The sequence below is a fragment of the Sander vitreus genome, chromosome 7 (genome assembly GCF_031162955.1).
Source record: "Sander vitreus isolate 19-12246 chromosome 7, sanVit1, whole genome shotgun sequence".
NCBI classification, from domain to species: domain Eukaryota; kingdom Metazoa; phylum Chordata; class Actinopteri; order Perciformes; family Percidae; genus Sander; species Sander vitreus.
The window spans coordinates 13496660-13523677 of NC_135861.1; the positions used below are offsets into that span (position 1 = coordinate 13496660).

The window sequence follows — 27018 nt, forward strand, 5'->3', positions numbered from 1 at the left end:
TTCTGATAAAAAAAACAAACATTGAGAAATAACACATCCATGTCAGAATAAAACCAAACACATCCAACATACAATAAAAGCAGAACTAGGAACAATCAACACTTCAGACAAACACTTTGATATAAAACCAGCACAGCTGAAGTACACAGCGCAGTGTACATCATGTGGTGAAATGCACAACCTTGTTTATAGTGTAGAGACCCTTGGCAGGAGTTTGTTCAGCTCAAAACATGGCTCCATCAGGGGAAAAACAAAGCATGCAGGCCTCTCTTCACACTCTGGATCTCACCCTCTTGCTACGAAAGGTAAACAATGCACAAAGAAAAGATTCAGGAAAGACACTTTATTTAAAATCATACACAACATCATCTGAGTCATACATTCTCTCAAGACTGTTTAGTTATATACAGGCTTTCAAATGAGCATTGTTCTGCTGACAGAGTGAAGGACACAAAATGAAAGCCAGCCTAATTGTCCTGGTCTAATCCACGCTGAAGGGCCACCTGTGTCCTGTCTACTCACCATCTCGCTGAGGAGTCTGTCCTGAACTGACTTCATGTCTTTTCTTATCAGGCCCATCTGAGAACAGCAGGCCGAGCAGCAGGGTTTTGAATATGACACAATCAGGACAAGCAGGGGAAGGGTTGACACATGAGACAATGAGATAAGCAAAATGTTATTTAGGCCACTCAGCGAAAAATCATTGGACTGACAGGTAGGTAACCACATTTACGGCGGGGATCGTCCGCTTCCCACCCTTGGACGCTCAACGCTTAACTAGCACTTATCAATTTCTCTTCAATGACCACTGACAAACAAAGAAAACAGGCTACACCCTTCTATAACCGCAATGGTTGCACCTGATTGGATGAACGCTTCACTCTGGGGTGTCTGCTCCCAGGTTTCAAACGGATAACAAATAGTTTACCGTAACTTGTTTCTGAAAGCATTTTATGCAAGAAATACGCTATGCAGTTGCTGAGTCTGTCTTCATTTTAGATCGACAACGGTCAGTTTAGAAGATTTTCGGAGACGTGGCAAGTTGAGCTGGATGCCTCTGATTTGCATAAATATGCAAATGAGGTGCAGGCAATTCTCAAAAGTCGACACAACGCTACCAGAATGCATTCCCCGGCTGCTCACATAGACACATACCATAAGGTGACATGGTCTATTTAAAAAAATTAAAAACTTTATTCCAAGCAACCCGAGCACTGGATTTACATAGCTAATTAAAAAGTCTAATGCTTGGGCAACAATACGGGTCACATATTAGATGTCAGCTGTGAAGGTTAGGCCTGAGGATCACACCTGGGATGTGAATATTCTCTCCTCATACTCCAAGCTGTGACACACGTTGCTCTGAAGGGCTTTCTTCAGGTCCTCATTTCTGGAAGGAAGAAGACAGTCACACAACCAAATGAGGGCGAGCAGAAGAAGGTGGGAGAACACACAAGCTCAAGGTAAAGGAAAAATGTGAATATACTGCGGGTTAAAGGGGAAACACTGATAAACTAAGTGCACTTCTTTCTGAAAAAGTGCACTCGGTGTGGAAAAGGATTTCAGTTTTTTTTTTTTACACAATTGCAGTAATTGTAAGATGTACTTGATTTGCTTTACATGTTTTTCATGATATGTCTCAACAATTTGAAAGTCCACCACTGGACCCTTTGATTGCATGTCAGTGATTCTGAATCAACCACGTTTCTAGCAGAAAGCCTATGATAAAGTCTATGAATGTGGGGAAGCATGGATCTGATAAATTCTACAGTTTTAGGCATTTATGCGAGTGGCCAAAAAGAAGCAGCTCACCCACCTAACACCATCACTTCTCTGATGCATTTCAGCAGAAGTAACTGAGACACTCGACCCATATACGACAGAAGGAACAATTTTGGGGTCAATTGAAAAAAATTGTATTTTGAGCAAAGTCAGACAGAGGGATTATTTGTTACTCTTGATCTTGTCAAATTGCTTCAGTGAATGTTTTATCCCGATCAGCTTTTGCGTCCAAAGGCTGCTTGAAAGCAACCTGGATAAGAAATTGGGCTCCGGTTAGTTTTTTCCTCGTCCCGGTGATCGGCAAATCTAAGTGATGCCGCTGAATGCGCGTTAGCATGTTGGATGTCTTTCCATTCACATATCCTATAACAGTGGAGCGATGCAGACACCATCGCTGACCTGCAGGTCTTCCAGCTCTGCCATTTCATTAGCACTCGCCATAGTGTGACTGACTTGCACACCAATCAGCTTGTTGTGCTAACTTTGCATGCCAACAAGCTTGTTGTCTTAACTTCAGCACCACTGCCCTCAGCCTCGTCCGCCATCTTGTCCGCGTCTCTGGCCAGACCTTCAGACACGTGCCTATTCTGAGGCAGCGAGCTAATGTTAGCTTGTTAGTAGCAAGGTGTACGACGTTTTGTTTTCTTTCCTGACAACTGACTGATTTGCGAGTTCACGCAGATGCCACGGTCACGTGTAAACCAAAACACTGACGTAAATAGTACCTGTACTGTCTTATAACATCAAAGTCACACTATAGTATATTGTAATGTCACACAAAGTACATGTATGGTTTGAAAGGACAAGAAAAAATGTAAAGACCTTTGTAAAAATAAAGTCATAATTTGTAAACGTACTTTAAAGGCCTTAGTTTTAGAATATAAAATGTAGTACTTTTAAGACCCGGCAGGTACCCTGGAATAAACAAGTGTGTTATTCAATCTCTTGAGAGAATTTCAAACTAACAATATGGCTCTTTCAGTGCTCACACAAACAGACACAAAGGCCTAAATTTCACCTTGTGTTTGCCTGCTCCTGGTAAGAATGGAAAGCCACATTCTGCTTTTTCCAGTACATCTGTGAGAGAACAGAGACCAAACACTGATTATTATTTTTTATTTGAGAGAGAGTGAGAGAGAGAGAGAGAGAGAGAGAGAGAGAGAGAGGCCACATCCACATGAATAGCATTTTTGAACCCCTAAAACGGAGATGTTTGGAAACGCTGCCGAACCCGTTTTTGTTTAAAAACTCTGGGGTTGCGTTTTAGTTTAAAAACTCTGGGGTTGCGTTTTAGTTTAAAAACTCTGGGGTTGCGTTTTAGTCTGGACGGCCAGACACCCACGTTCGCTCCCTGATTCGTCATATGACCCTTTTCCAGAAGAGAACAGACATCAGCATTGACTACCGCTGGTTAATTTAACATGGGTAATTAATTACAGTGGTTTCTGACCTTGTTGTCGATGCTAGCAGCTGTTCTGCAGTTAAATTCAGCATTTTATAATGCTAATATTGTCTACATGAGCAGGAGGCAAGCTATTACTCAAGCAATTTGCGATAATTCCCTTGTCCAGTGCCATTATCAGCCTGGACGTGAATGGTCTGTGATATGCGTTGTTTAGGCATGTTAATAAGGACGACATTAATTCTAAAACGGTGCTAAAACTCTAGTTAGGATGGAGATCGTTTTCATCTGAAAATGCAGTTTTAAAATGAAAATGTAGCAGTGGGGATGTAGTCTAAGAGAGACAGAGGGACATACAGCCAGGTCTTTCTCCATGCTTTTCAGCACAGTGTCATCCTGCTCCAGTTTGTGGATCTCTTTCAAGAGGACCTTCTGAACCTGTTCAAGCCTCTGAGTCCTGTACAGAGAAGAGAGAATTAACCAATGAAGTGGAAATCTAAAATGTAAAGCAGTACAGTGTAAAGTTGGAGCCCGTAAAACACATAAGTACTTATGTACTAACAGAGTAAACTTAGAATAGCTTTGGGAAATGAATACTAACTGCACAGTCATTTCCTCTAAGAACCACATTGGTGGGCAACCATCCATGAAATTAAGCTATATCTTAAAGGTAAAAACATCAAATGTGCATATTAATTTTGTAATCTATAAGCCAATATGGACAGTGGATGGAAAGCTTGTTAGCTTTACAACACTAACTACATACTAACTGACCTGTATTTGGTAACTTGCGTGCTGAGGGAGGAGACATGTTGCTGGACGGTCTTCAAAGAATGCTTGTTGTAAATCTCCACCATATTAAAACGGTTCTGAATACAAACACATTTAATAGATAATGGTTCAGCAAGGCCATCATTTAACATTTCAGTGGCTCAGGATTATGAGAAATAATGAGAAATTCTGAGAATATATCAAGTCTAAACATCTGTCACAGCTTTCTCAAACCAACATGGTCACCACATCTAAAACAAAACACATTATTTTTAGTGGTGTTAAGTGCCTCTTTGATATTCCTTCAGAAAAACTGGAGCTACACAGTGCTGCATATTCTCTTACCCTATTGACTATTTAAATGTCATGTAAAGTGGGTATGTGTGTGTGTGTGTGTGTGTGTGTGTGTGTGTGTGTGTGTGTGTGTGTGTGTGTGTGCGTGTGTCTCCAACCTGGAACTTCTTCTTCAACTCAGAGCTGAATTGCTGACACAGGTTACTCGGGTTTACAGCATTTTCTGGCAACTCGAGATCCTCATCCATGTCCATGTCTCCATCCCCCACTTCAGCCTCCCAGTGACTGGAGCTCATCGTGTGGGAAGAAGACATCACGCGGCTCACCTCACCCTCAACAGACACCTCAGCGACTGAAACAGACAGACCCACTGATCCGTTGGCAAAGATAACATCCCAAAAAAACATATTATTTAAATGATACAGGTTGCACATAGTAAAAGCACACAAAATAAACAATCAAAATGACAAATAAGACTACGTCGCCTCTGGAGCTTGTTTAAGTCACAGTGAATCAGGGCAATGACGATAAAGTGGTCGCAAGTGTGAGACAAATTTGGGACGATAGTTGAAAGAAAAAAGCCCAGATAACTTACAATAAACGGCACAGAAAGTGAAACGGACACATTTTGTGTAGCATGCAGTTCTTATTAAACCTCGCACGCACACGTGAGCAGGCGCTCACACACACACACACACACACACACACACACGTACGCACACATATCAGCTAACGTTGGACTGTTTAATGTTAACAGTAACGTTACATTTAACACTAGCTAACGAGTCAACGTTACAGTGAGTGAGCTGACGATAACCGTATAACATTACATTAACCAGGGTACCCCCAGGATCCTCCAACTTAAATTCATTTCATTCATTCATTTTAAATACCATTTCAAATAAAATTCAATGCCAACTTCGTACCCATTCCGACATAAGTATGAGGGGAAAATGTCAAATCTGTGTGTTCAGTTTATCTGTTGGTGAATAAATGCTTCAACCATGGATGCATTAGGGCTACAACTCCTCAAGACCCAAGCCAACTTACCATACCATTGCTACCAGCTGGTTAAAGTGAAGGGGATTAGAGGAGCTAGTGACAACTTCAGCACAGGCTTACTAACTTAAGGTGGGCTGACCTTTAAGGTGGACCAGCTCTCCTCATTTTAGTGAGAAGCTCCTCCTCCAGGTTTTGTTTTAGTAATCTCTGCTTTAGAGGCACTGATTTCTCAATAGATGTTGTTCTACCAAGACATTTGAAAATTTCGGACTGAATTGACAAGTAATTTACTTTGCAGGTAACTGGACTCACAGGACTTGAACAACTTCCTTGGTTTAATCCGAGGAGAACGCTGCCCTCTCATCTTGCTTTTCTTCCTCTCTTCCTTCTTATCTTCCTCTGAACTACTGGACGAGGAGGTGTGGCGCTTGCGACTGGGTCCTGCAACAAGAACCAGCAGTTATAATACATTACCCAGTATACAACTGGTTTCTTAACACAGGGGTTTCCTCTGAAGCAGATCAGTGATTTGACCGTGGAGCCCCATTTGGGGGAATTCATACTCTTGATGACTATTACATTACATGTCATTTTATACTTATTTACATTATTTAGGTGTAATGGGGATCTAGCTGTGGGGTTAGACTGTAGCAAATGATAAATCTTGTGTACACCTGTCAACGACCAAGTTGAACACAAAAGGTCTTTTACCTGAGACAAGAAGCTGTTCAGGCTTTCGGCCTGAAGATGGTGTTTTCTGTCAGGATGGAAAGTAATGCATTAGTTGTTTGTTTGATTGGCTACAAATATAAAAAAAATCACAATAACTCAGTGATTAGTGGCCTTTCAGTGCTCTCATCCGTCCATCCATCTATCCATCCAATTATAATCAACCAATCATAAAACATAAAGTGTGGTAAAGCCCTACCTCTGTTTTATGAGACACAGCCAGGGCAGCAGGGCTGTCCTTTACTCTTCTAGTGAGTAATGATGACTTAGTGGATGACTGGCTCAGTGAAAGCCAGGATACTGAAGACACTTTACTAAAGCTATAATGGCTCCCATGGTTGACGGTGTCTTCTGGGAATGGAGACTGAGCAGGAGAGGGCATGAACGGCTTGTCCAGCTCGAGGAGCGTGGATGTCAACAGGGGCCGAGCGGACAGAGACAAAGGAGATCGAGGTGTTGAGGGTAGATGCTGCTTGATTGGACTTATCTGGAAAAAAATAAAGGAATGGAGAAGGACAGGAAGTGATGAGAAAATAATGGACAATAAGAAATATGGCATTTAGTGGTTATCTAATCACCATGTCTGTCATAGATTAGGGACAGTAAAATTATAATGACATTTTCAACAATGCATTAAGAGGCACAGATGAATTGATGCATAAATAGGTCATTTTAATCATACATCATGTACATCATCATGTGCAATTCCAACATATTCTATTTAATTACATGCATTTATCTGGTATCCTTTAATTTATCCTCTAATGTTGTCCCTTACAACTGTTAGCAGTTGAGGGTTGGGCAGTTTGAGATTTAATGTAACCAATCTGCTCAAATAGAGAACCTCAAAACTCAAAAATGATTGTTTACAAAGGGAAGTGTTACCTCTTTACTTTCTCTGCCCACATTTTCTCAGCTGGCCTGGGAATTTCAACCAGCAATGCTGAGGTCACAGACCTACTTCGTTCGGTCTATGAGCGCCTTAAGTTATCTAACAAGTCACACCTCCATTCACATCAGTCTAGTGATTCTCACATGGCTGTCGAGTGAAGTCAATTGGCGCTTTTCCATTACATGATACCTGCTCGACTCGCCTCGACTCTACTCGCCTTTTTTGGTTTTCCATTACGAAAAAAAGTACCTGGTACCTGGTACCTACTACCTCAGTCGAGGTTCCAAGCGAGCTGAGGCGAGCCGAAAAGGTGACGTGAAAGCGACAGAGGGGGGTGTCCTGAACAAACCCGCTATTTTTAAATAGTTTAGCCAGCTGTGTTTTTTTTTGCTGCCTCCAGCTTCATTTGAAACTAAATGTGTCTTCTGGCTGTGGCAACAACAACACACCTTCCACGTTCTGTGTGTGTGTATCGCGTTAGGTCACGGCAGTTTCCTGTGGCGCCGCTTGTTTTACAGTTCTGCGGAGGCTCCAGGCAGAGCTTTCGCCATAGCCTACGTACACACACACACACACACACATGGCCGGCTCGACGCACGCACCAGCGCACAAGTATAAACATCAGGCCACTTACATAGGCTACGGCGAAAGCTCTGCGTGGAGCCTCCACAGAACTGTAAAACAAGCTCAAGTGGCCTGATGTTTATACTTGTGCGCTGGTGTTTGCGTCGAGCTGGCATATAAGACGACCAGCCACGCTGAGGCAGGTACTAAAATCTGAAATGGAAAACGGACGCACAGTGTGTCGAGTCGAGTCGAGGCGAGTTGAGCAGGTACCATGTAATGGAAAAACGCCAAACGACTTCCATGTAGTGCAAAGGATGTGTGAATCACTCGAAGATGTTTAATACCAAGGAACCCCCCACCAGCCATTAGAACTGATGAAGAGGTGAGTAGTTCAATGAAGTCTAGTTGCAATTGACTACTTTAATGTATTCTCAGCTATACTGCCCAAATTCTGTGTATCGTTGGGGTAAAAATCTTTAAAGCGCCCATATTATGCTCATTTTCAGGTTCATAGTTGTATTTTAAGGTTGTACCAGAATAGGTTTACATGGTTTAATTTTGTTAAAAAACACCATATTTTTGTTGTACTGCACAGCTCTCTGTCACTGCTGCAGATCCTCTTTTCACCTGGTCTCTGTTTTAGCTACAGAGTGAGACCTCTTTTCTTCTTCTTCTTCTGTACTATCTTTGATTGCACTCGCACATGCGCAGTAGCTCAGATGTAGATCATGTCAGCTAGCTAGCTCCATAGACAGTAAAAGAAAGGCTGTTTCTCCAACTTCGGTCAGTTACGAGGCAGGATTAGCTGGGAGACTTCTAAATGAGGGCGCACATGTAAGTAGTTCTTTTGGAGATTATGGTGAACTTGTGTGTGTTGTAGCAGTGCTTTGCTATTGAGAACGAGGTAGCATGCTGGCGTTAGCATTAGCATGCTAATGCTGCGGTTAGCCAGCTCATTTCGGCTTGTGACGTCACAAGCCGTGCCGATTCTGAACAGCTCACCCAGAGACTGAAGACAGGACACATTCAGAAACCGTATCTCACTCAAAACAGCATGGATGGATTTTTTTCAAAGTTTGTATGTGTGTTGAAGCACCAGAGACACAAAAGAACACCCCAAATCCCAGAAAAAGTGTTTTTTTCATAATATGGCCACTTTAAATTTGATTGTAACCTTTAACACAGAATCCACATACTGTATGGCCATGAGATGTTCTGTTTTACCTCTGTTGTACGAGGTCCAGTGACAGCACCGTGTGCAGGGGTTTGACCTATAGGGGTCAGTGAAGGGAGAGAGGGGACAGACTGGATGGATTGAGTTTTGGATGAGTTGCGCTTCTTTTCTGCACTGTAGAAAGAGCAGGCCCTGAAGTTTCCTTTACTGTTGACTGTAGAGCGAGGTTTGGGTAGCAGCAGGATTGGCGAGGGGGTGTCCTCACAGGGTGGGTCAGGGGAGGCAGGGAGTGGGGACCCCCGCGGGGTGAGGAGAGGGGAGTAGGTCAAACCAAAGGTTTGGGCTGACCTCTCAGCAGCTGTGAGGGTCCAAAATAAGCACAGATGTTTAAACAGCTGGCCTCAGAGTTTGGACAGAGAGCAGGAGGTCAATATATACATGCTTTTCTACATATCAATTTACAGTTAAGAGGTTGGAGACCAATAGGGTCATTATGTAACAGTTTTAAAACTCTCAAGCTAGTAAAATTAACATGCAGTGTCACTACAGTAAGTGAAAACCAAACATTATCTTGCTATACAATCTTTTAAATGCTGGGAAAAAAGTTCCAATAGTGTCAAGAGCTGTTAAGTAATATATGTAGCCACTTTTTGAAAAACTTTTTGACCTACTATGAATCATGTAATATACATTAACTGATGTCAAAGGAGTCAAATGACTGTTATCTAACTGTTGGGGAGTGGCTTTGCACAGTCTTACATCTCATCCTCTCAATTAAAGGAGGAGACGGACAGAAAGAGGTCTGGCGGGCAGCCCAGGAATTCTTCAATCCATTCATCTGTTCTTGGGCAGGGACGACATTTTTCTTATTTAACTTTCTGGAAGTTTCTGGAAGAACATTCTCAGGTCTCTGCTGCTGAAAAACAAAGTGTTTCACATCCAAGACCATGGCTCATTCTCAGCTTAATACACCTTTTGATGTAAAATGGTGGGATTTTTATATTCTATATATTTTTCTTTGCAGAATTTAACTAACATTTTTGAAATGGTACCAAAAAACTAGTCAATCTTCACAATAAACATTATAACATCAGATGTGCTTAATTCACAAGGCATACTACTTTTCAAAGGGTAAGCTGCAAGGACCTAAATAGAGGGCTGGGCTCCCACCTTGAGACCAGGTGGCTTTTTCAGATCTGATTGGTTGTTGCTGTCCTGTCTCCTGTATGTATCTGGGGACTGCTCGGAGGAGGTGTTTTTTCTCTTCTTTACCTCTGGAACCTCTAAACGGGTCTTCTCACTCTGCCCCTGCTGGCCTACAAAATATTTCTGTTGGGTGACAAACCAAAAAGGAATGAAATCTATCTGCAACAGTCTAATACAGCCATGATGTTTAAATGATTTGTGTATTCTGCAGATTTCAGTAAGAGTAGATGTGAACTGATGATGTGTGAACTGTCAACAAGCTTTACAGTTGAGAAAAGTTGCCATAAATGTTTCTTGGTCATTCTTTTTGCCAAAAGACAATTTGAATTCCACTCCTTCTTGTTTTTTGCCAGTGTGATTTTGTTTTAAAAACATTACCATTAAATAGGGTTTTAGAGCTAATGTTTTAAAACAGCCCTATATAATGCTTGGAGAATTTATAATCACACTGTACATCTGGTAAGCCAGACTAGATGCTACCTGATACATGCCAACTAGCTAAATTTGTTACCTGATTAAAATTATATAACAATATAAATGTCAATACCAAAGTCACATGCAATACATGGTGAGCATGTGGTGATATGGATAGGTTTTCTGATATATTTAAACTTACAGATGCTATGTAGCATGCAGAATAGATAATCACGACAACATGAGATATAGGGCGTTTCCCAATACCAAGAATGCAAAGAATAGACTTGTGTTGTGTTCTTGGGGAGAACGTTCTTGCTTTGATGTATCATACTTAAAGTTCTCATATTATGCTCATTCAGGTTCATAATTGTATTTAGAGGTTGTACCAGAATAGATTTACATGGTTTAATTTTCAGAAAACACCATATTTTTGTTGTGCTGCACATTGCTGCAGCTCCTCTTTTCACCCTGTGTGTTGAGCTCTCTGTTTTAGCTACAGAGTGAGACATCTCACTTCTGTTCCATCTTTTGTTGGGAGTCGCACATGTGCAGTAGCTAGGTAAGGATAACTAGCCAGTCAGAAGCAGAGTATGAGGGCGTGCCATGCTAGCAGCTAGGTGAGCATTATAACGTGTGTTACAAAGTGACATTTGTCACAGAAGTAAAGCCTGGACTATAATATAGCTGTTTGGAGCAGTTAGTGAACAGTGTTTTCTGTTGGAGATGGTAAGTCCCTTTGGGGTGGACTTTGGGCTTTTTCACTAAACCTATAACATGCACAAAAAAGATATACAGTATAACACAATAAAGGAAAGGGAAAAAGCATAATATGAGCACTTTAACTAAATAGGTATTTGTTTTTTATAAAACTGAATTACTCAGATAGAAAATAATATTCTGATCAAGACAAACCAATTCTAATAGGCAAGTGCTTACAAAATAAGAACAATAACTAGAAGAGAAAGTGACATAAGATATAGGGGATGTATTTGCCTTGGGAACAGGAGGCTTCTCTGATTCCGACTGGCTGTCATCAGTGTCTGGCTCCCTGTAGTTCTTAGAGGTGGCTGCACTTCTCCGGGGCCTCCTGCCTGCTGCGTGTGGTCTGCTGGGTGCTACTGCTGGCTTTACTGTCTTGCTTGGCTGCTTCACTCTCTCCTGCACACCAGGCTTCTTCTGGTTAAACGACGACACACTGTGGCTGACTGGGATAGTGCATCACAGGCTTAAAGGACATTATTTACAAAGAACAATACTGCCTTACCTTTTTGGGTTTGGCATTGCCCTTTACAAGTTTTTGAGAGGGTGGGGGTAAATCTGGGGATTCATCTGTAATGAAAGACAGTCTAATGTCAACTAATGTCTTTAAATAAATGTATCAACATTCAGTCTTAATGTGATTAATTCCTGTTTGTAAGCAGCATTAATGTATGACTTTGATGGCCTACATGAAGTATGAGGTGATACAGCTTTAGGCTTGACGGGTGCCTGCCTGGAGTATGTGGTAACTTTGGGTTTGGGTTTCCTGCTCGATTCCCTCAGCCAGCTGACATCTGTCGTGACATAGTCTATGTCACTAAACAGATGCTTCTTCACATACCGCTTCCCCTACAAAAAAAACAAGTTAGTGGAAGACAGGGAAATAGATTGATAGAAAGAGAGAGACAGAGTAAGGTTTATTGGCTAGCTCATAGTGTATTTCTGTTTTGTGATTGCTGCATTCGTCTTGCCCTCAATATAAGTGTAAGCCATAACTTTTGAAAAGTGGGCTTTCCTTATTTCTTCCTGACAAGAGCAGAACTACATGAACACACATGCATCAAGCATGCACACGTGTCAACAGACATTAAGAGATAGATACAGTGTCTCTACTAGCTTCAACTTTCAATACATATAAAACACCATAGTACAATGAAAGTATACTTTTGCAACAGGCTGTCCTTTCTCAGTTGTGCTGAGGAGTGCTGAGGAGTCATGGATGTCACTGTCAAACAATATGGGTAATATGAAATTAGACCGTTTTTTAAATACAAAATCTTAACAAAAGGTTACTGTTTCAAAGTTGCAAGGTCGACAGTCAACATGCCATTTTCATCTCTTAGACCTACCTGCTTGATATGGCAGAAGTGTTAGTGAAGGTTTTCTTCTTTCCCTAAAGAGCAATAAAACAGACTTTAAACACAGAGAGTAAGGTTTATTGGCTAGCTCATAGTGTATTTCTGTTTTGTGATTGCTGCATTCGTCTTGCCCTCAATTTAAGTGTAAGCCATAACTTTTGAAAAGTGGGCTTTCCTCATTTCTTCCTGACAAAAGCAGAACTACATGAGCACACATGCAGCAAGCATGCACACGTGTCAACAGACATTAAGAGATAGATACACAGTGGCCCTCATTTATGAAACGTGCGTACGACCTAAAACAGGCGTAGGGCGGGCGTACGCCGATTCCTACGCAAAGCTTGGTATTTAGCAATTTGAACGTGAGCGTAGGCTGCGATAAAATCTCACGTCTGGTCTGAACTTGTGTACACAAAGTTTTCGAGTCAGTGTGGACTTGCGGCGTTGCTCTTTTAGAAGACCTTTATGCGCCGGTACAACAGTGCACACGTACACGCACGGGGTCACGGTGGAGCGCTGCATCGGATTGATTAAGGGCAGATGACTCTGTTTTGCATCAGCGGGGGGGACCCTACACGGCAGAAAAAGTCTGCAACATTATTTTAGCCTGTGGGGTTCTGCACAACATCGCGCAGGAAAACAGGGTGCCATAAACGTAGTGATGGAGCAGATGCCCCGATGCCCAGAGAGCAGTGTCCAGCACAGCCCCAACTGGGGGCCATACAAAGGAGACAGGATATTATTCCTCACTTTTAAAAGGTATAGTGACACTGCATAAGCTCCGATACTGTGTGTTTATTTAAATATAGGTACACCTACATGTAGGCCTAAGAGATTGCAATATAAGCCTGTATATTACTATTAAGACTTTAGCACGTCAAGGATATATAAATTAAATAAACTTCAGCTGAGTCCGATTTACCACGGCAACACTGTTGACTGCATCAGTGATCTCTTTCCATTCCACATTCTTTCTACAGCCTTTAATACCAGTTTTCAGGCTGCCAAATAGTACACACGTTAGTGCAAATGAACCTGAGATATCAGGGTTCAAATCTCCACCTCTAAAAAGTGCTACTTCTCATTTTGTCTCGCCATGTCGTAAATTGTAGGGGCGAGGCCTCAAAACCGAGAATATATTGGGGCGTGAAATTTAAATTACCATCGTTTCCAGCCGCTGCATTTATCAGTGTACGACCATTCTCACGCTCTGATTGGTGTGATACGAACGTTTCATGAATCACACGTGAAGCCTGTCGTAAGATGATTTCTGCGCTCATATCTGCACTGGTTTCTACGTTAGGTTGATAAATGAGGGCCAACGCCTCTAATAGCTTCAACTTTCAATACATATAAAACACCACAGTACAATGAAAGTATACTTTTGCAACAGGCTGTCCTTTCTCAGTTGTGCTGAGGAGTGCTGAGGAGTCATGGATGTCACTGTCAAACAATATGGGGAATATGAAATTAGACCGTTTTTTAAATACAAAATCTTAACAAAAGGTTACTGTTTCAAAAGTTGCAAGGTCGACAGTCAACATGCCATTTTCATCTCTTAGACCTACCTGCTTGATATGGCAGAAGTGTTAGTGAAGGTTTTCTTCTTTCCCTAAAGAGCAATAAAACAGACTTTAAACACAGAGAGTAAGGTTTATTGGCTAGCTCATAGTGTATTTCTGTTTTGTGATTGCTGCATTCGTCTTGCCCTCAATTTAAGTGTAAGCCATAACTTTTGAAAAGTGGGCTTTCCTCATTTCTTCCTGACAAAAGCAGAACTACATGAGCACACATGCAGCAAGCATGCACACGTGTCAACAGACATTAAGAGATAGATACACAGTGGCCCTCATTTATGAAACGTGCGTACGACCTAAAACAGGCGTAGGGCGGGCGTACGCCGATTCCTACGCAAAGCTTGGTATTTAGCAATTTGAACGTGAGCGTAGGCTGCGATAAAATCTCACGTCTGGTCTGAACTTGTGTACACAAAGTTTTCGAGTCAGTGTGGACTTGCGGCGTTGCTCTTTTAGAAGACCTTTATGCGCCGGTACAACAGTGCACACGTACACGCACGGGTCACGGTGGAGCGCTGCATCGGATTGATTAAGGGCAGATGACTCTGTTTTGCATCAGCGGGGGGGACCCTACACGGCAGAAAAAGTCTGCAACATTATTTTAGCCTGTGGGGTTCTGCACAACATCGCGCAGGAAAACAGGGTGCCATAAACGTAGTGATGGAGCAGATGCCCCGATGCCCAGAGAGCAGTGTCCAGCACAGCCCCAACTGGGGGCCATACAAAGGAGACAGGATATTATTCCTCACTTTTAAAAGGTATAGTGACACTGCATAAGCTCCGATACTGTGTGTTTATTTAAATATAGGTACACCTACATGTAGGCCTAAGAGATTGCAATATAAGCCTGTATATTACTATTAAGACTTTAGCACGTCAAGGATATATAAATTAAATAAACTTCAGCTGGAGTCCGATTTACCACGGCAACACTGTTGACTGCATCAGTGATCTCTTTCCATTCCACATTCTTTCTACAGCCTTTAATACCAGTTTTCAGGCTGCCAAATAGTACACACGTTAGTGCAAATGAACCTGAGATATCAGGGTTCAAATCTCCACCTCTAAAAAGAGCTACTTCTCATTTTGTCTCGCCATGTCGTAAATTGTAGGGGCGAGGCCTCAAAACCGAGAATATATTGGGGCGTGAAATTTAAATTACCATCGTTTCCAGCCGCTGCATTTATCAGTGTACGACCATTCTCACGCTCTGATTGGTGTGATACGAACGTTTCATGAATCACACGTGAAGCCTGTCGTAAGATGATTTCTGCGCTCATATCTGCACTGGTTTCTACGTTAGGTTGATAAATGAGGGCCAACGCCTCTAATAGCTTCAACTTTGAATACATATAAAACACCACAGTACAATGAAAGTATACTTTTGCAACAGGCTGTCCTTTCTCGGTTGTGCTGAGGAGTGCTGAGGAGTCATGGATGTCACTGTCAAACAATATGGGGAATATGAAATTAGACCGTTTTTTAAATACAAAATCTTAACAAAAGGTTACTGTTTCAAAAGTTGCAAGGTCGACAGTCAACATGCCATTTTCATCTCTTAGACCTACCTGCTTGATATGGCAGAAGTGTTAGTGAAGGTTTTCTTCTTTCCCTAAAGAGCAATAAAACAGACTTTAAACACTACAGGGGAATACCATGTACTCAGGTATAATAAATCCAGGTTTCAAGGTATAAAATAACTAACATTAGCAATATTTACCTTAACACTCAATGGTTCATCAATGTTGAATGCAAAAATATCTTTTCTGTACAACGGGGGGAAAAAGCATTAAATACATCCTTAAATGCACTGGAATATCCAAATGTACCTCAAATATTTTAACTGAATGACATTACCTCTGCCTTGTAGAGTTTGTTGTGATTTGGCTGTAGGATTTCATTAGGCTTACGTCTCCAGATTCTCCTTTCTATAGCAGATAAAGATCATCTTTAGTAAATCAAGCAGGAGAAAAGTAACTTGAAGTTACTCCTCACCATAACTTAGGTAATCACTTACTAACATGATCACTTACTTTAGCAGTTGATAACCAGCTCATATTGAAGATAGGCCTGTTAGAAAAACACAGCAATAAGTGGCACAATTATGCTAGCGAAGACATACAAACCCTTGTTCATTTACTACAGTTCAACATAATGTAGACCTACAATCAACCATTTGTGTATACCTGTTGAGAAGAGGAGGAATCCAGCTCTTAGGGATGCCTTCTGCAGTATCTTTTGCTGTGGATTGGGTATTAATCTCATAACGGCTAGAGATGAGCTTCACCATGCTGCCTGCAACCTCTGCATCTTTCTGCATAGAGTCAGTAGGTGTGATAATCTCAATATATGACATTAATAACCTAAGAATGAACACTAAGATGTTTAAAGCTTACAAAATTCATACCTTCTCTTTGCTTGAAAGGGCCCTATTAGTTTCAACCTTAACATTTGCTGATACTCTCTTCTTCAGAGCTTTGGTTGTGGAGGCCTTGGCTGGAGCTGTAATTGGAGTAGCATCTGCCTCCAGTGACATCTGGTGTTTTCTTTTCCCTTTGGCCATGCCATTTCTCTGGGCCTGCTGCTCTTTGGTTGGACAAAGTATTGAAGCACACCGATCTGCAGAACTTCTGCCTTTAGAGTCCTCTCTGATATCAGACGTTTTTATCTGAGGTACAGGTGGCTCCTGCGGTACAGGATCTCGGCTCCTCTCACTGAGGACCTGCTGCAGGCGCTGGGTGAGTTTGGTATGGAGTTGCTTTTGGCTGATTGAGCTTGAGCCTGGACCTGACAATGTCTGTGCTGAGGACAGGTGCTCCTGCTGTTGTGCCAAACTTAATCGATTCTCTAAAGAGAACAAATAATTTAATGTAAAAACTCCATAAAAGTTTCATCATTGATGCCGTGATGAATTCAGTTTTTTAACTAGCTAGGTTGTTTTTTTTTTATAGCTTTTAACATGCAAAACATTTAGTGACATCTTAGATAGAGGTAAAGATATCTGATGACTTCTTTGCTTACCAGGTCTTGGCACAGAATTCATTTTCTGTGTGGGCATCATTAGCATTTCAGAAACTGACAGTTTGTTCCAGTTCAAAGATCTGCAATTCCAACAAATAAATGTTAAGATATTCACATTCAGCATCAGAGCATCGGCTACTCTGATGCCAGCAGATTTGCAGTGTGGAGGTTCTTTACAGTGCTTACATGTTCCTCCCAGTTCTGGGCTGGGTGTCAGGCAAAAAACTAGGCTCTGTAAGTAAAAAGATCAATGGTGGGTTCAAGAGTCGCTAATGAATAACAATGTAGCTGTATTTCATGGCGAAGCTAAAGTCAAGTCACTATAGCAATACAATACCCAGAGACTGTTCTTCTCCCTGTCCACCTAAAACCACATCTACTGCTTTTGCCACTGGTATGCTCTGTAGGACAAGCAGAGACAACAAATGCAACAGAATAATATATTTTGCACCAGACAACTAGAAGAAAAATCCTGTTTGGGACCAATATCCAGTTGAGGTGGTTCGGGCATCTGGTAAGGATGCCCCCTGGGCGCCTCCCTAGGGAGGTGTTCCAGGCACGTCCAGCTGGGAGGAGGCCTCGGGGAAGACCCAGGACTAGGTGGAGGGATTATATCTCCAACTTGGCCTGGGAACGCCTCGGGATCCCCCAGTTGGAGCTAGTTAATGTGGCTCGGGAAAGGGAGGTTTGGGGTCCCCTGCTGGAGCTGCTACCCCCACGACCCGATACCGGATAAGCGGACGAAGATGGATGGATGGATGGATGGGACCAATATCCTCAAACATTATCTGTGCCTGGGGTCATCCGTTTTAATCTTTATAGTTAATACATGTAATAACTAAGACGATTCAAAGCAATATTAGTGTTCATAGTTTAACCACATCATACCATCATACATGCATACTGAAAACCTTTCAGAGTGATTGAGCAAAAGTACACACATACTAGCCTAACTTTATTTATAAACATAATCATTTGGTATCATACCTTGTTGTGTTTGCCAACCTTATTCTTATTGGACAGTTTGGGAGCCGTTCTCTGTAGAGATGTAGCACTCTGAGACAGATAAACAATTAAACAAAATCAATTAACAAAAATCAAAAACAATTTGCATACTGTGATGACACATTTTAGGCCTGCTAAGCCTAAATGGAGTATATTCAGTATGTGTCATACCTGCTCTGTCATGCCACCTGCTATTGTGCTGTTAGGTGTTGTGACACTACTGCAGCTCTTAGCAGTGGTCCTTAGCTCTCCCAGGTAAAATTCCCCTTGCCTATCACAAGAACGAACCATCTCCAGAGATGGCTTTCCTTTACGCTTGGCTGAAGTGTCTAAAAGGGAAAGAAGAAAACAACAATTTCACAGTTGAGAACTGAATTGGCATGCCTTGCTATAATTCATCTTTGTGGACAATAAGAAAGTAAGAGATGAAAAATGATCTTAGTTTGATTTATTGTAATCCAAACAATTTATTTCTCTCACTAGATGTGATCTAGTTGGATCTATCCTAACTGTTTTCTCCCCAACAACAGGGCACAGTTAGGCCCTGATCACACAGACCAGCCTGGTGCAGCTTTTTGTAATTGTTTACAATGAGAGTAAAGTGTTTTGCTCCCTGCTTTTGTGTTGCTGAGCACCTCATGTTTTTTTTGCAGGAGCGCCCTGAACACCTCAAGTTGAAAAACTTCAACTCAGAACGGAAAAACATCCAACGTCATTTAACTCCGCGGCAAAATAATGGTTGGCTGAGGACAGATGATTCCATGGTTGCGTAGCAAAAACAACAAAAAGACGCAACTGGTCCGATCGGGGCTAATTGCACGCTTATGCAATTATAAAAAAATGTCATGAATCTTATCTAACAAAGGTTCACAGTACACCACTATGTCCTTGACATGAAAATTGTTCAGGAAGCCCTCTAATAAGAAACATAAAATAAAATAGTTTAGTTAAGCAGATTTAATGCAAAATAAATATTTGCATAGTGTACTATTAACCCTGTAAAACCCTAAGAATATAAAATATATAAACAAATAAACAACAGAAACGCAGCAAAAAACAAATCTGTGATTCCACTGCAAATAAGCTAAATCATCAATTGCATTTGAAATATATATATATATATATATATATATATATATATATATATATATATATATATACATACACACACACAATAACACTGGAATTCTTGACAATTTCTGTGACACCTACTTGATGACATAACAGCAGAGACGGAACTGGCACCATGCACACTTCCTCCTCCACTGCTGCTGATGAAGGTGGTAGACTCTGACATCCTCATCCTGGTTGGGGTGATCATCTGGATGGAAAACCACAATGTGTCTGTGAATCCTTAGTGTGGCTTCCGTGAATGGCCAATTTAAATGTGATACTAAAATAATGCATGAAGGTAATAGCACGGGACCACCCACAGAACGGAAATTGATACTGGTCAGCAAAAGGCCTGATGAGGTTGTTTCCCTTGCTCTCTATGCCCCCTACTGGCCTAGACTGCTAGTTTTTAAGGCGTTTCAGTTGGAAAGTAATAGGTGAAGTGAAGGTGCATATTTTTACAGAAGAACTGCAACCAATAACTGCACTTTTTGAGTGGAACAATGCACTGGTGAGTCATCTTTTGTAGACAGTAGTTGTGGTGTTATGTGCTGGACAGTAACTGGACAAAACCATTGCTCTGTCTACACAACCATTTAGTGTACTGGGGGTAATTAGAAAATAATAATAAACAGTATTAGCTATATATTGACTGAATAAGCATTATTTACTACTGTAACCACAAAAATCCAAAAGAACTAGAGAGCCTGGTTATGTATGTTTATGAGCTCACTGATCTGTCAAAGACAGTAGTCATTGATAGATCTATGCGTTGTTAAGTACAGTGTACTTAACAAGTAGTACAACTGCTACATATTTGAATTATTATACAAAACAAAATTATTTCACCTGTAAAGGGGCAGACGGGGCAGGTAAGCGGTAGGGGGCAGTATTTTTCTCACTTTCACCAATGGACATCTGACTCTCTGGAACAACCTGCATAGAGAGTGGCATGCAGTACATACACACAAACACCTCAAAGCAGTCATGCTGATATGCACCTTTTCAGTGTTCAAAGCACTTATCATACAATATCACACTAATGTAAACCAAATACGGCCAAACACCGCACATACAGTGTATTTTGTCTGTAGCCATATCCTATTTACTGAACATAACATATTGCCTTGCATCCTGAAAATGTAATCTAAACTAATCTTAAAACTGAGCCAGTCCCATCCACAAATAGGCACCCGCCCTAACTTTATTAGGTTTAATACATTTTGCCTTTGTAATGGCCACAACCAGCTGTATATTAAGAGCTTTATGTTATCAGACCATTGTTTACCTGTGAGCTGTTATCTTCCATTATAATTTTAACTGTAGTCTTCACTACAGATGTGCCTGTCTTCCCCACAAAGCCCTGACAGGATGAGACACGTGTTAATGCACACCGCCAAATTTTTTATGAACACACTAGAATCTGACTGGAGCCAAAGCATGAGTGCTGTGATTTCAAAATACAGTTTTTCACGGGAGGCCAAGTTCTTCACAATGTAGTTATTGTGTTTCTGACATTTAATAGCCGTGTATTTTGGTGTCACAAGAAAACAGAATATTCGTATTAATATTGGGGCTGAAAAGGACGGCGTAAATAAGCTGTGACCTACTTTGTTTTTGCTGTGTCCAAAGACGGTATGAGCAGCCTGCAGGATGTCCAGGGAGGAGCTGAAGTGGATGGTAAGACTTGATCCTTCCACTGCACCCACGACTACCACGTCTGACAACTTTAACTGCACTACTTTCCTCTTGCCCTCCTCTGAAGATAAAAAAAGCACTGTATTATACAGAGTTACACACTCATACGCACACATGTGAGCAAGTACTTAAAAGACATGGTCAATCACATGCAAATCAAAAGGGAATATTATGTTAATGAAGTTTAGCATTCTTGATTAATGTTTAGGGTTGGGTATCGTTTGGTTTATTTCTTATACCAATGCTAAAACGATACTTTTAAAACGGTGCAGTGGTTATTGTACTTTGATTACCTGTAACAGTGTAGCTTTGGACTTCATTCTCATTGATGCATATTGTTTCCCACTGGCCCTCCTACACGAAGAAGAAATCAATCTATGTTAGGTTCTAACAAATATGCATCTACTGTTGCATTTTCACTTTCATGAATGATTGTGAGGTACCTGTGCTTCTTCATCAGACAAAGAGAAGTAAAAAGAGATGCTGTGGCTGTCAAGGTTGAAGTCGATCCAAAATTCTTCCAGCTTCTCATCAGAGGGCATCAGCAGCTGACAACATAACCACAATCCTTTCAACACATCTACTAATACACTTAAGAGCACATTATGGATTGTGACATTCCAATTTACATGCAAACTAAAACCTAAATTAACAGTTAATTAACCAAGTAGGCAAAGGCTTCTTGATAAGTTATATAGGGGTGACCCCGAATAGCCAAATATTCGATGCTTCATTCAAAAGGAGCCTGATTCGACCGCTAATCTCACAGTTGAATCTTCGCAGAGACGTAAGACCCAGTTCAGACCAAAGATTTGCGGCAAGACGAGTTGAAACTTGCATCGCGCAGTTCTGCAACATTCTGAAACCAGCCAGTTTACACCAATGCGACAAGACGAGACGGTGTATCATATCCATAGGAACGACTCTTTGTAGCTGGATATATCATTTATTGCGTCTAAATATAAATGTGGATAATGTTAGTGATAGTGAGATACTTGCAACAGTTGCTTTTCTAGTTTTTAAATCGGCAAAAAAGTTTTATGATTCACGGCTTTGTTCTATCGCCGCTAGCTCTCTTCAGTCACTCTCTAGCTCACTGGACCACATTATCATGCTCGCGGGCGATCGTTGAGCCTCCGTCCAAAACTCTGCCATTTCCACCAGCTGACAGTTGTTACATAGAAATAAAATGTATTATGGATCATTTTATTTCTATAGTTATGAAACAGGGATCATGCCATTTTGGCTTTATGGAGGTGCTCAATGTCTGATTTTACACAGAACTACCTGTTTTCTCCAAATAAGTTAATATGCAGCCTATTATTATACAAATATCAACATATTGATGTAAATAAAAATGTGAAAAGAAAGAAGCTTAAAATGTCGCCGTCAACCCCCACATGATATGACAATCAGTCGACGATAGCAAGGCTTGACAATTCTGATTCAACTACAGTCAGGTCCATAAATATTGGGACATCGACACAATTCTAATCTTTTTGGCTCTATACACCACCACAATGGAGTTGAAATGAAACGAATAAGATGTGCTTTAACTGCAGACTTTCAGCTTTAATTTGAGGATATTTACATCCAAATCAGGTGAACAGTGTAGGAATTACAACAGTTTGTATATGTGCCTCCCACTTTTTAAGGGACCAAAAGTAATGTGACAATTGGCTGCTCAGCTGTTCCATGGCCAGGTGTGTGTTATTCCCTCATTATCCCATTTACAAGGAGCAGATAAAAGGTCCAGAGTTCATTTAAAGTGTGCTATTTGCATTTGGAATCTGTTGCTGTCAACTCTCAATATGAGATCCAAAGAGCTGTCACTATCAGTGAAGCAAGCCATCATTAGGCTGAAAAATCTAAACAAACCCATCAGAGAGATAGCAAAAACATTAGGTGTGGCCAAATCAACTGTTTGGAACTTTCTTAAAAAGAAAGAACGCACCGGTGAGCTCAGCAACACCAAAAAGACCCGGAAGACCACGGAAAACAACTGTGGTGGATGACCGAAGAATACTTTCCTGGTGAAGAAAAACACCCTTCACAACAGTTGGCCAGATCAAGAACACTCTCCAGGAGGTAGGTGTATGTGTGTCAAAGTCAACAATCAAGAGAAGACTTGACCAGAGTGAATACAGAGGGTTCACTACAAGATGTAAACCATTGGTGAGCCTCAAAAAACAGGAAGGCCAGATTAGAGTTTGCCAAACAACATCTAAAAAAAGCCTTCACATTTCTGGAACAACATCCTATGGACAGATGAGACAAAGATCAACTTGTACCAGAGTGATGGGAAGAGAAGAGTATGGAGAAGGAAAGGAACTGCTCATGATCCAAAGCATACCACCTCATCAGTGAAGTATGGTGGTGGTAGTGTCATGGGGTGGGCATGTATGGCTGCCAATGGAACTGGTTCTCTTGTATTTATTGATGATGTGACTGCTGACAAAAAGCAGCAGGATGAATTCTGAAGTGTTTCGGGCAATATTATCTGCTCATATTCAGCCAAATGCTTCAGAACTCATTGGACGGCGCTTCACAGTGCAGATGGACAATGACCGAAGCATACTGCGAAAGCAACCAAAGAGTTTTTTAAGGGAAAGAAGTGGAATGTTATGCAATGGCCAAGTCAATCACCTGACCTGAATCAATTGAGCATGCATTTCACTTGCTGAAGACAAAACTGAAGGGAAAATGCCCCAAGAACAAGCAGGAACTGAAGACAGTTGCAGTAGAGGCCTGGCAGAGCATCACCAGGGATGAAACCCAGCGTCTGGTGATGTCTATGCGTTCCAGACTTCAGGCTGTAATTGATTGCAAAGGATTTGCAACCAAGTATTAAAAAGTGAAAGTTTGATTTATGATTGTTAATCTGTCCCATTACTTTTGGTCCCTTAAAAAGTGGGAGGCACATATACAAACTGTTGTAATTCCTACACCGTTCACCTGATTTGGATGTAAATACCCTCAAATTAAAGCTGAAAGTCTGCAGTTAAAGCACATCTTGTTCGTTTCATTTCAACTCCATTGTGGTGGTGTATAGAGCCAAAAAGATTAGAATTGTGTCGATGTCCCAATATTTATGGACCTGACTGTATGTAACCTCTTAATCGGGGACACCCCTAAAGTTATATATTATTGCCTTGAATGTGCAGTTTTTAACCACAGAACCCTGTTGATACTGACCTCATGCTTGTCCAGATAAGCCTCCAAACAAGGATAGGAATACACTCTACAGTACAGAGAGGACATTGTTATTCAGTTATGTGCATCTGTCACTGCATTTGTTTTCTACCTTCATCATATGAAGGACTCCCAAATGCTGTTTATATTTAGAGAATTTAATGAAAAGATAATGTTAGAAATGAAGCTGGCACAGAATTACACAATGGTGTATTCTATGGGAGTGTGATATCAATGGGTAGAGAGGCAAAGTTATGACCAAAACAGTCACTCTTATTTCATTTTCTCATTGTGCTAGAGTAAAGGGTTTGAAATAACAGTAAATTGAAATTTCCCTAACCCTAATGGCCCCTCAAGTTCCCTAGACCATGTCTTGGGAGGCACTGAGTTATAGTATTTGTGTACCTTCTCCTGTCTCCCTGCATCCCATTCACCAAGTTCAGAAACTTCCGACAATCCTGAAATCACACACACACACACACACACACACACACATATATTAGATTATATGTAGCTGAGCTCCTGTTGTAATATTATTACAACACATAACCATTGCAGTGCAACCAAATGTAAATGCAAATTTGAGGCAAAGATGATGCACTTGGATAAATTACAAGTTTTTACCGTCTCAAACTCAGAATCACAGATCTTGACAAAGGCACTGGCCACATGCTCCATGCTGAACCAGCGGTCTGCCAGCTCCTTCCTCTGGTCAGGAGTGGCCATTCTGCACAATGCCTCCATCAGGGCTGTCTGCAAGTCGTAATCTGACACAAACAGACTGTGTTGTACATTTTATTGTGTCTATGTCTATGGTTCTGGGTGAAGCGAGATGGTACTATTCATATAACAAACTCACCACCACCCTTCAAAATACGACCAGCCAGCTTGATCCTGTAGACATTTAATGAACAAGCAAAAGTTCAACAGTGTGTGGGTGCAATAAAAATTTGTAATAATGATCCTTACTATGAGTAAAATATCATGGCATACATGATATCTGAGGCCTCCTGTGATGTTAGGATCTTCCTCTCTTTCTTAAGCTCCACTGGGATCTTGTCCAGAATTAAGTTAAATTTACGGATTGCCTGTTAGAACATTGTTAGCAAGTTAGTTAATGAGCAAACACCTGACTCCGTTTTAAATGCTACTCCAAAAAAGTAGTTATTAAAACCATTTCAAACCTCTTTTTGGATCAGGATGTAGATTCTGGGGTCTACTGCCAATTGACCAACGGGATACAGGAAGGACTCTGTGATTTTGTATGTTCCTGCATAAAAACATATTACGGAAATACTGTGAATAGAGCCAAAGCTTTTTCTTGTACACTGAGATTCATCATGAAAGTTGACGAGGTCCTAAAAAGCTTGTCTTTGTGTGATAAATGTTCATTATCTTCCACCTGAATCTGTTCCCACACATCCAATCACTTTGTTAGATAAATAATGAAGTTTCTAAACATTTAGCAATTCAAGGTGGAATACTCCACTTGGGTCCTAAAAAGGGCTAATTGAACATGAAATACATATTGAGGATAAATGAAGAAAAGAAATGTAAGAAAAACAAAGTGTACCCTCTTTGCATGCTTCATGGACCACCTTTAACAGGGAGGAAAGAAACAGATTTACACAATGGACACTAACAAGAGTGGTGCATTGTTTTATTACACAAACTAAGTATGTTTTACTGTTAGCTCACCATTAAGGCATCAAAGAAGTCCTCAGAGAGGTTGAACAAGGTCTCATTCCATTGCGGGCCACAATGGATCCACAGTTGCCTGCATTTCTCAAACCACTGCACCATGTGCGCGAAACCAGGTTCAATCAACAACTGGCCAAGTACATATTCTTATGCAGCACTCACACACTGTGTGCCTGTATGTATTAGATGTATACTTATCTTTTTGAGCAGGCCTTGAGCTATTATTCCTGACAGTCCTTGACAACCACCAGGTAGTTTCAGTTGTTTCCCACACTTGTAGAGGATAGCGAGACCCAAACTGGCTGACTTGAAATCTTTTTGATCCAAACTCTAAATAAACAACATCGATATGGTTATTATAAACCTACAAACAACAAAGCATCATGGCATATTAGTATGCTGGACTAAATCTTACCCTCCTGACAAGTTTATCCAATTTGGTGAGAAACTGTTGGGAACATTTTATGGGGGCCTCTTCATATATGTCCCTTTGCAAGAAAACATCCAGTGCTTGGACATCCCCACTCTTTAACACCTCGTCAATGACTTTATCCAACTGCACATGAAAAAGTTTAATAAAACGTTCACTTTTCGCCACTATTTCAACAACAAATGTTTAAGTTACGTTAAGTGAAAGGAATGTTGGTAAGCTTCGATTAAAGGTTTGCATTCTCACCTCAGTATCCTGCCCCGGTGCCATTTTTCTTCCGAGGAACAGCTTTATTGCCGCCTGACCTCTTCTTTCTGATTTTAGAAACGTTAACGTTATAGTGAGATGAGTTTGTACATTATTAACTTAGCTAGCTAACGTTAGCTAGCTAACAGTTGACAAGCTAACCTTATCACATTTGTCTGTCAACACTATTAACATAAACCTACTTTAGCTAACTTTGATTTATGTAGCTATACTGTCATACTTGTACACGAAGTTTGACATAAGCTTAACTACTACTACTAGCGAACTGAAGTTTTAACATATTGACATGGCTTAACCACTCCGTAATTTGCTCTGGGAAAATTAACGTTAACATTATGATGCCTGCTAGCTAACGTCCCCTCTCCTAGCTAACACTAGCTAATCTCCGACTTAACGTCCAGAAGGCACTGAATAACTAAAATCAACGATTGTATTATTCTTGTAACGTTACTTACCGTAATATCAAATGTCGCCAAGAAACATGACATGATAACAGTTTATTTGATGGTTTTGACAGGTTCAGCGCAAAACGCGCGAAGTATTTTCATTCTTTCATTCACGCATGCGCACGACAGTCGCTAACTGTCAACAGTCTCCTCTTTGTTCTCTGTTATTTTGGTTCCATTAATATGCTCATTACCCTGAATTTTTTAGATCAAAA

The 27018-nt window shown here is 41.0% G+C and overlaps 1 protein-coding gene across 1 annotated transcript; it reads right to left on the reverse strand.

Annotated features, from left to right (window-relative positions):
- Positions 1-239: 239 nt before the first annotated feature.
- Positions 240-26360, reverse strand: sycp2 (synaptonemal complex protein 2). Its single transcript, XM_078253863.1, has 45 exons — positions 26337-26360; positions 26076-26216; positions 25859-25990; positions 25658-25762; positions 25533-25557; positions 25144-25229; positions 24953-25047; positions 24819-24853; positions 24584-24726; positions 24365-24417; positions 23963-24008; positions 21211-21315; positions 21061-21121; positions 20680-20828; positions 20358-20432; positions 19919-20005; positions 19169-19277; positions 18128-18285; positions 17939-18007; positions 17289-17352; positions 17138-17183; positions 16952-17031; positions 16338-16777; positions 16117-16244; positions 15964-16000; positions 15788-15858; positions 15651-15696; positions 15499-15542; positions 15313-15373; positions 11685-11844; positions 11501-11565; positions 11230-11412; positions 9784-9942; positions 9373-9529; positions 8664-8971; positions 6180-6467; positions 5963-6008; positions 5564-5692; positions 4408-4601; positions 3959-4053; positions 3542-3641; positions 2801-2859; positions 1312-1390; positions 523-579; positions 240-296 (listed from the first exon to the last, which is right to left on the reverse strand). Exons 1-45 carry the CDS (start codon positions 26358-26360, stop codon positions 240-242), a joined length of 4851 nt encoding a protein of 1616 aa, XP_078109989.1.
- Positions 26361-27018: the final 658 nt, after the last annotated feature.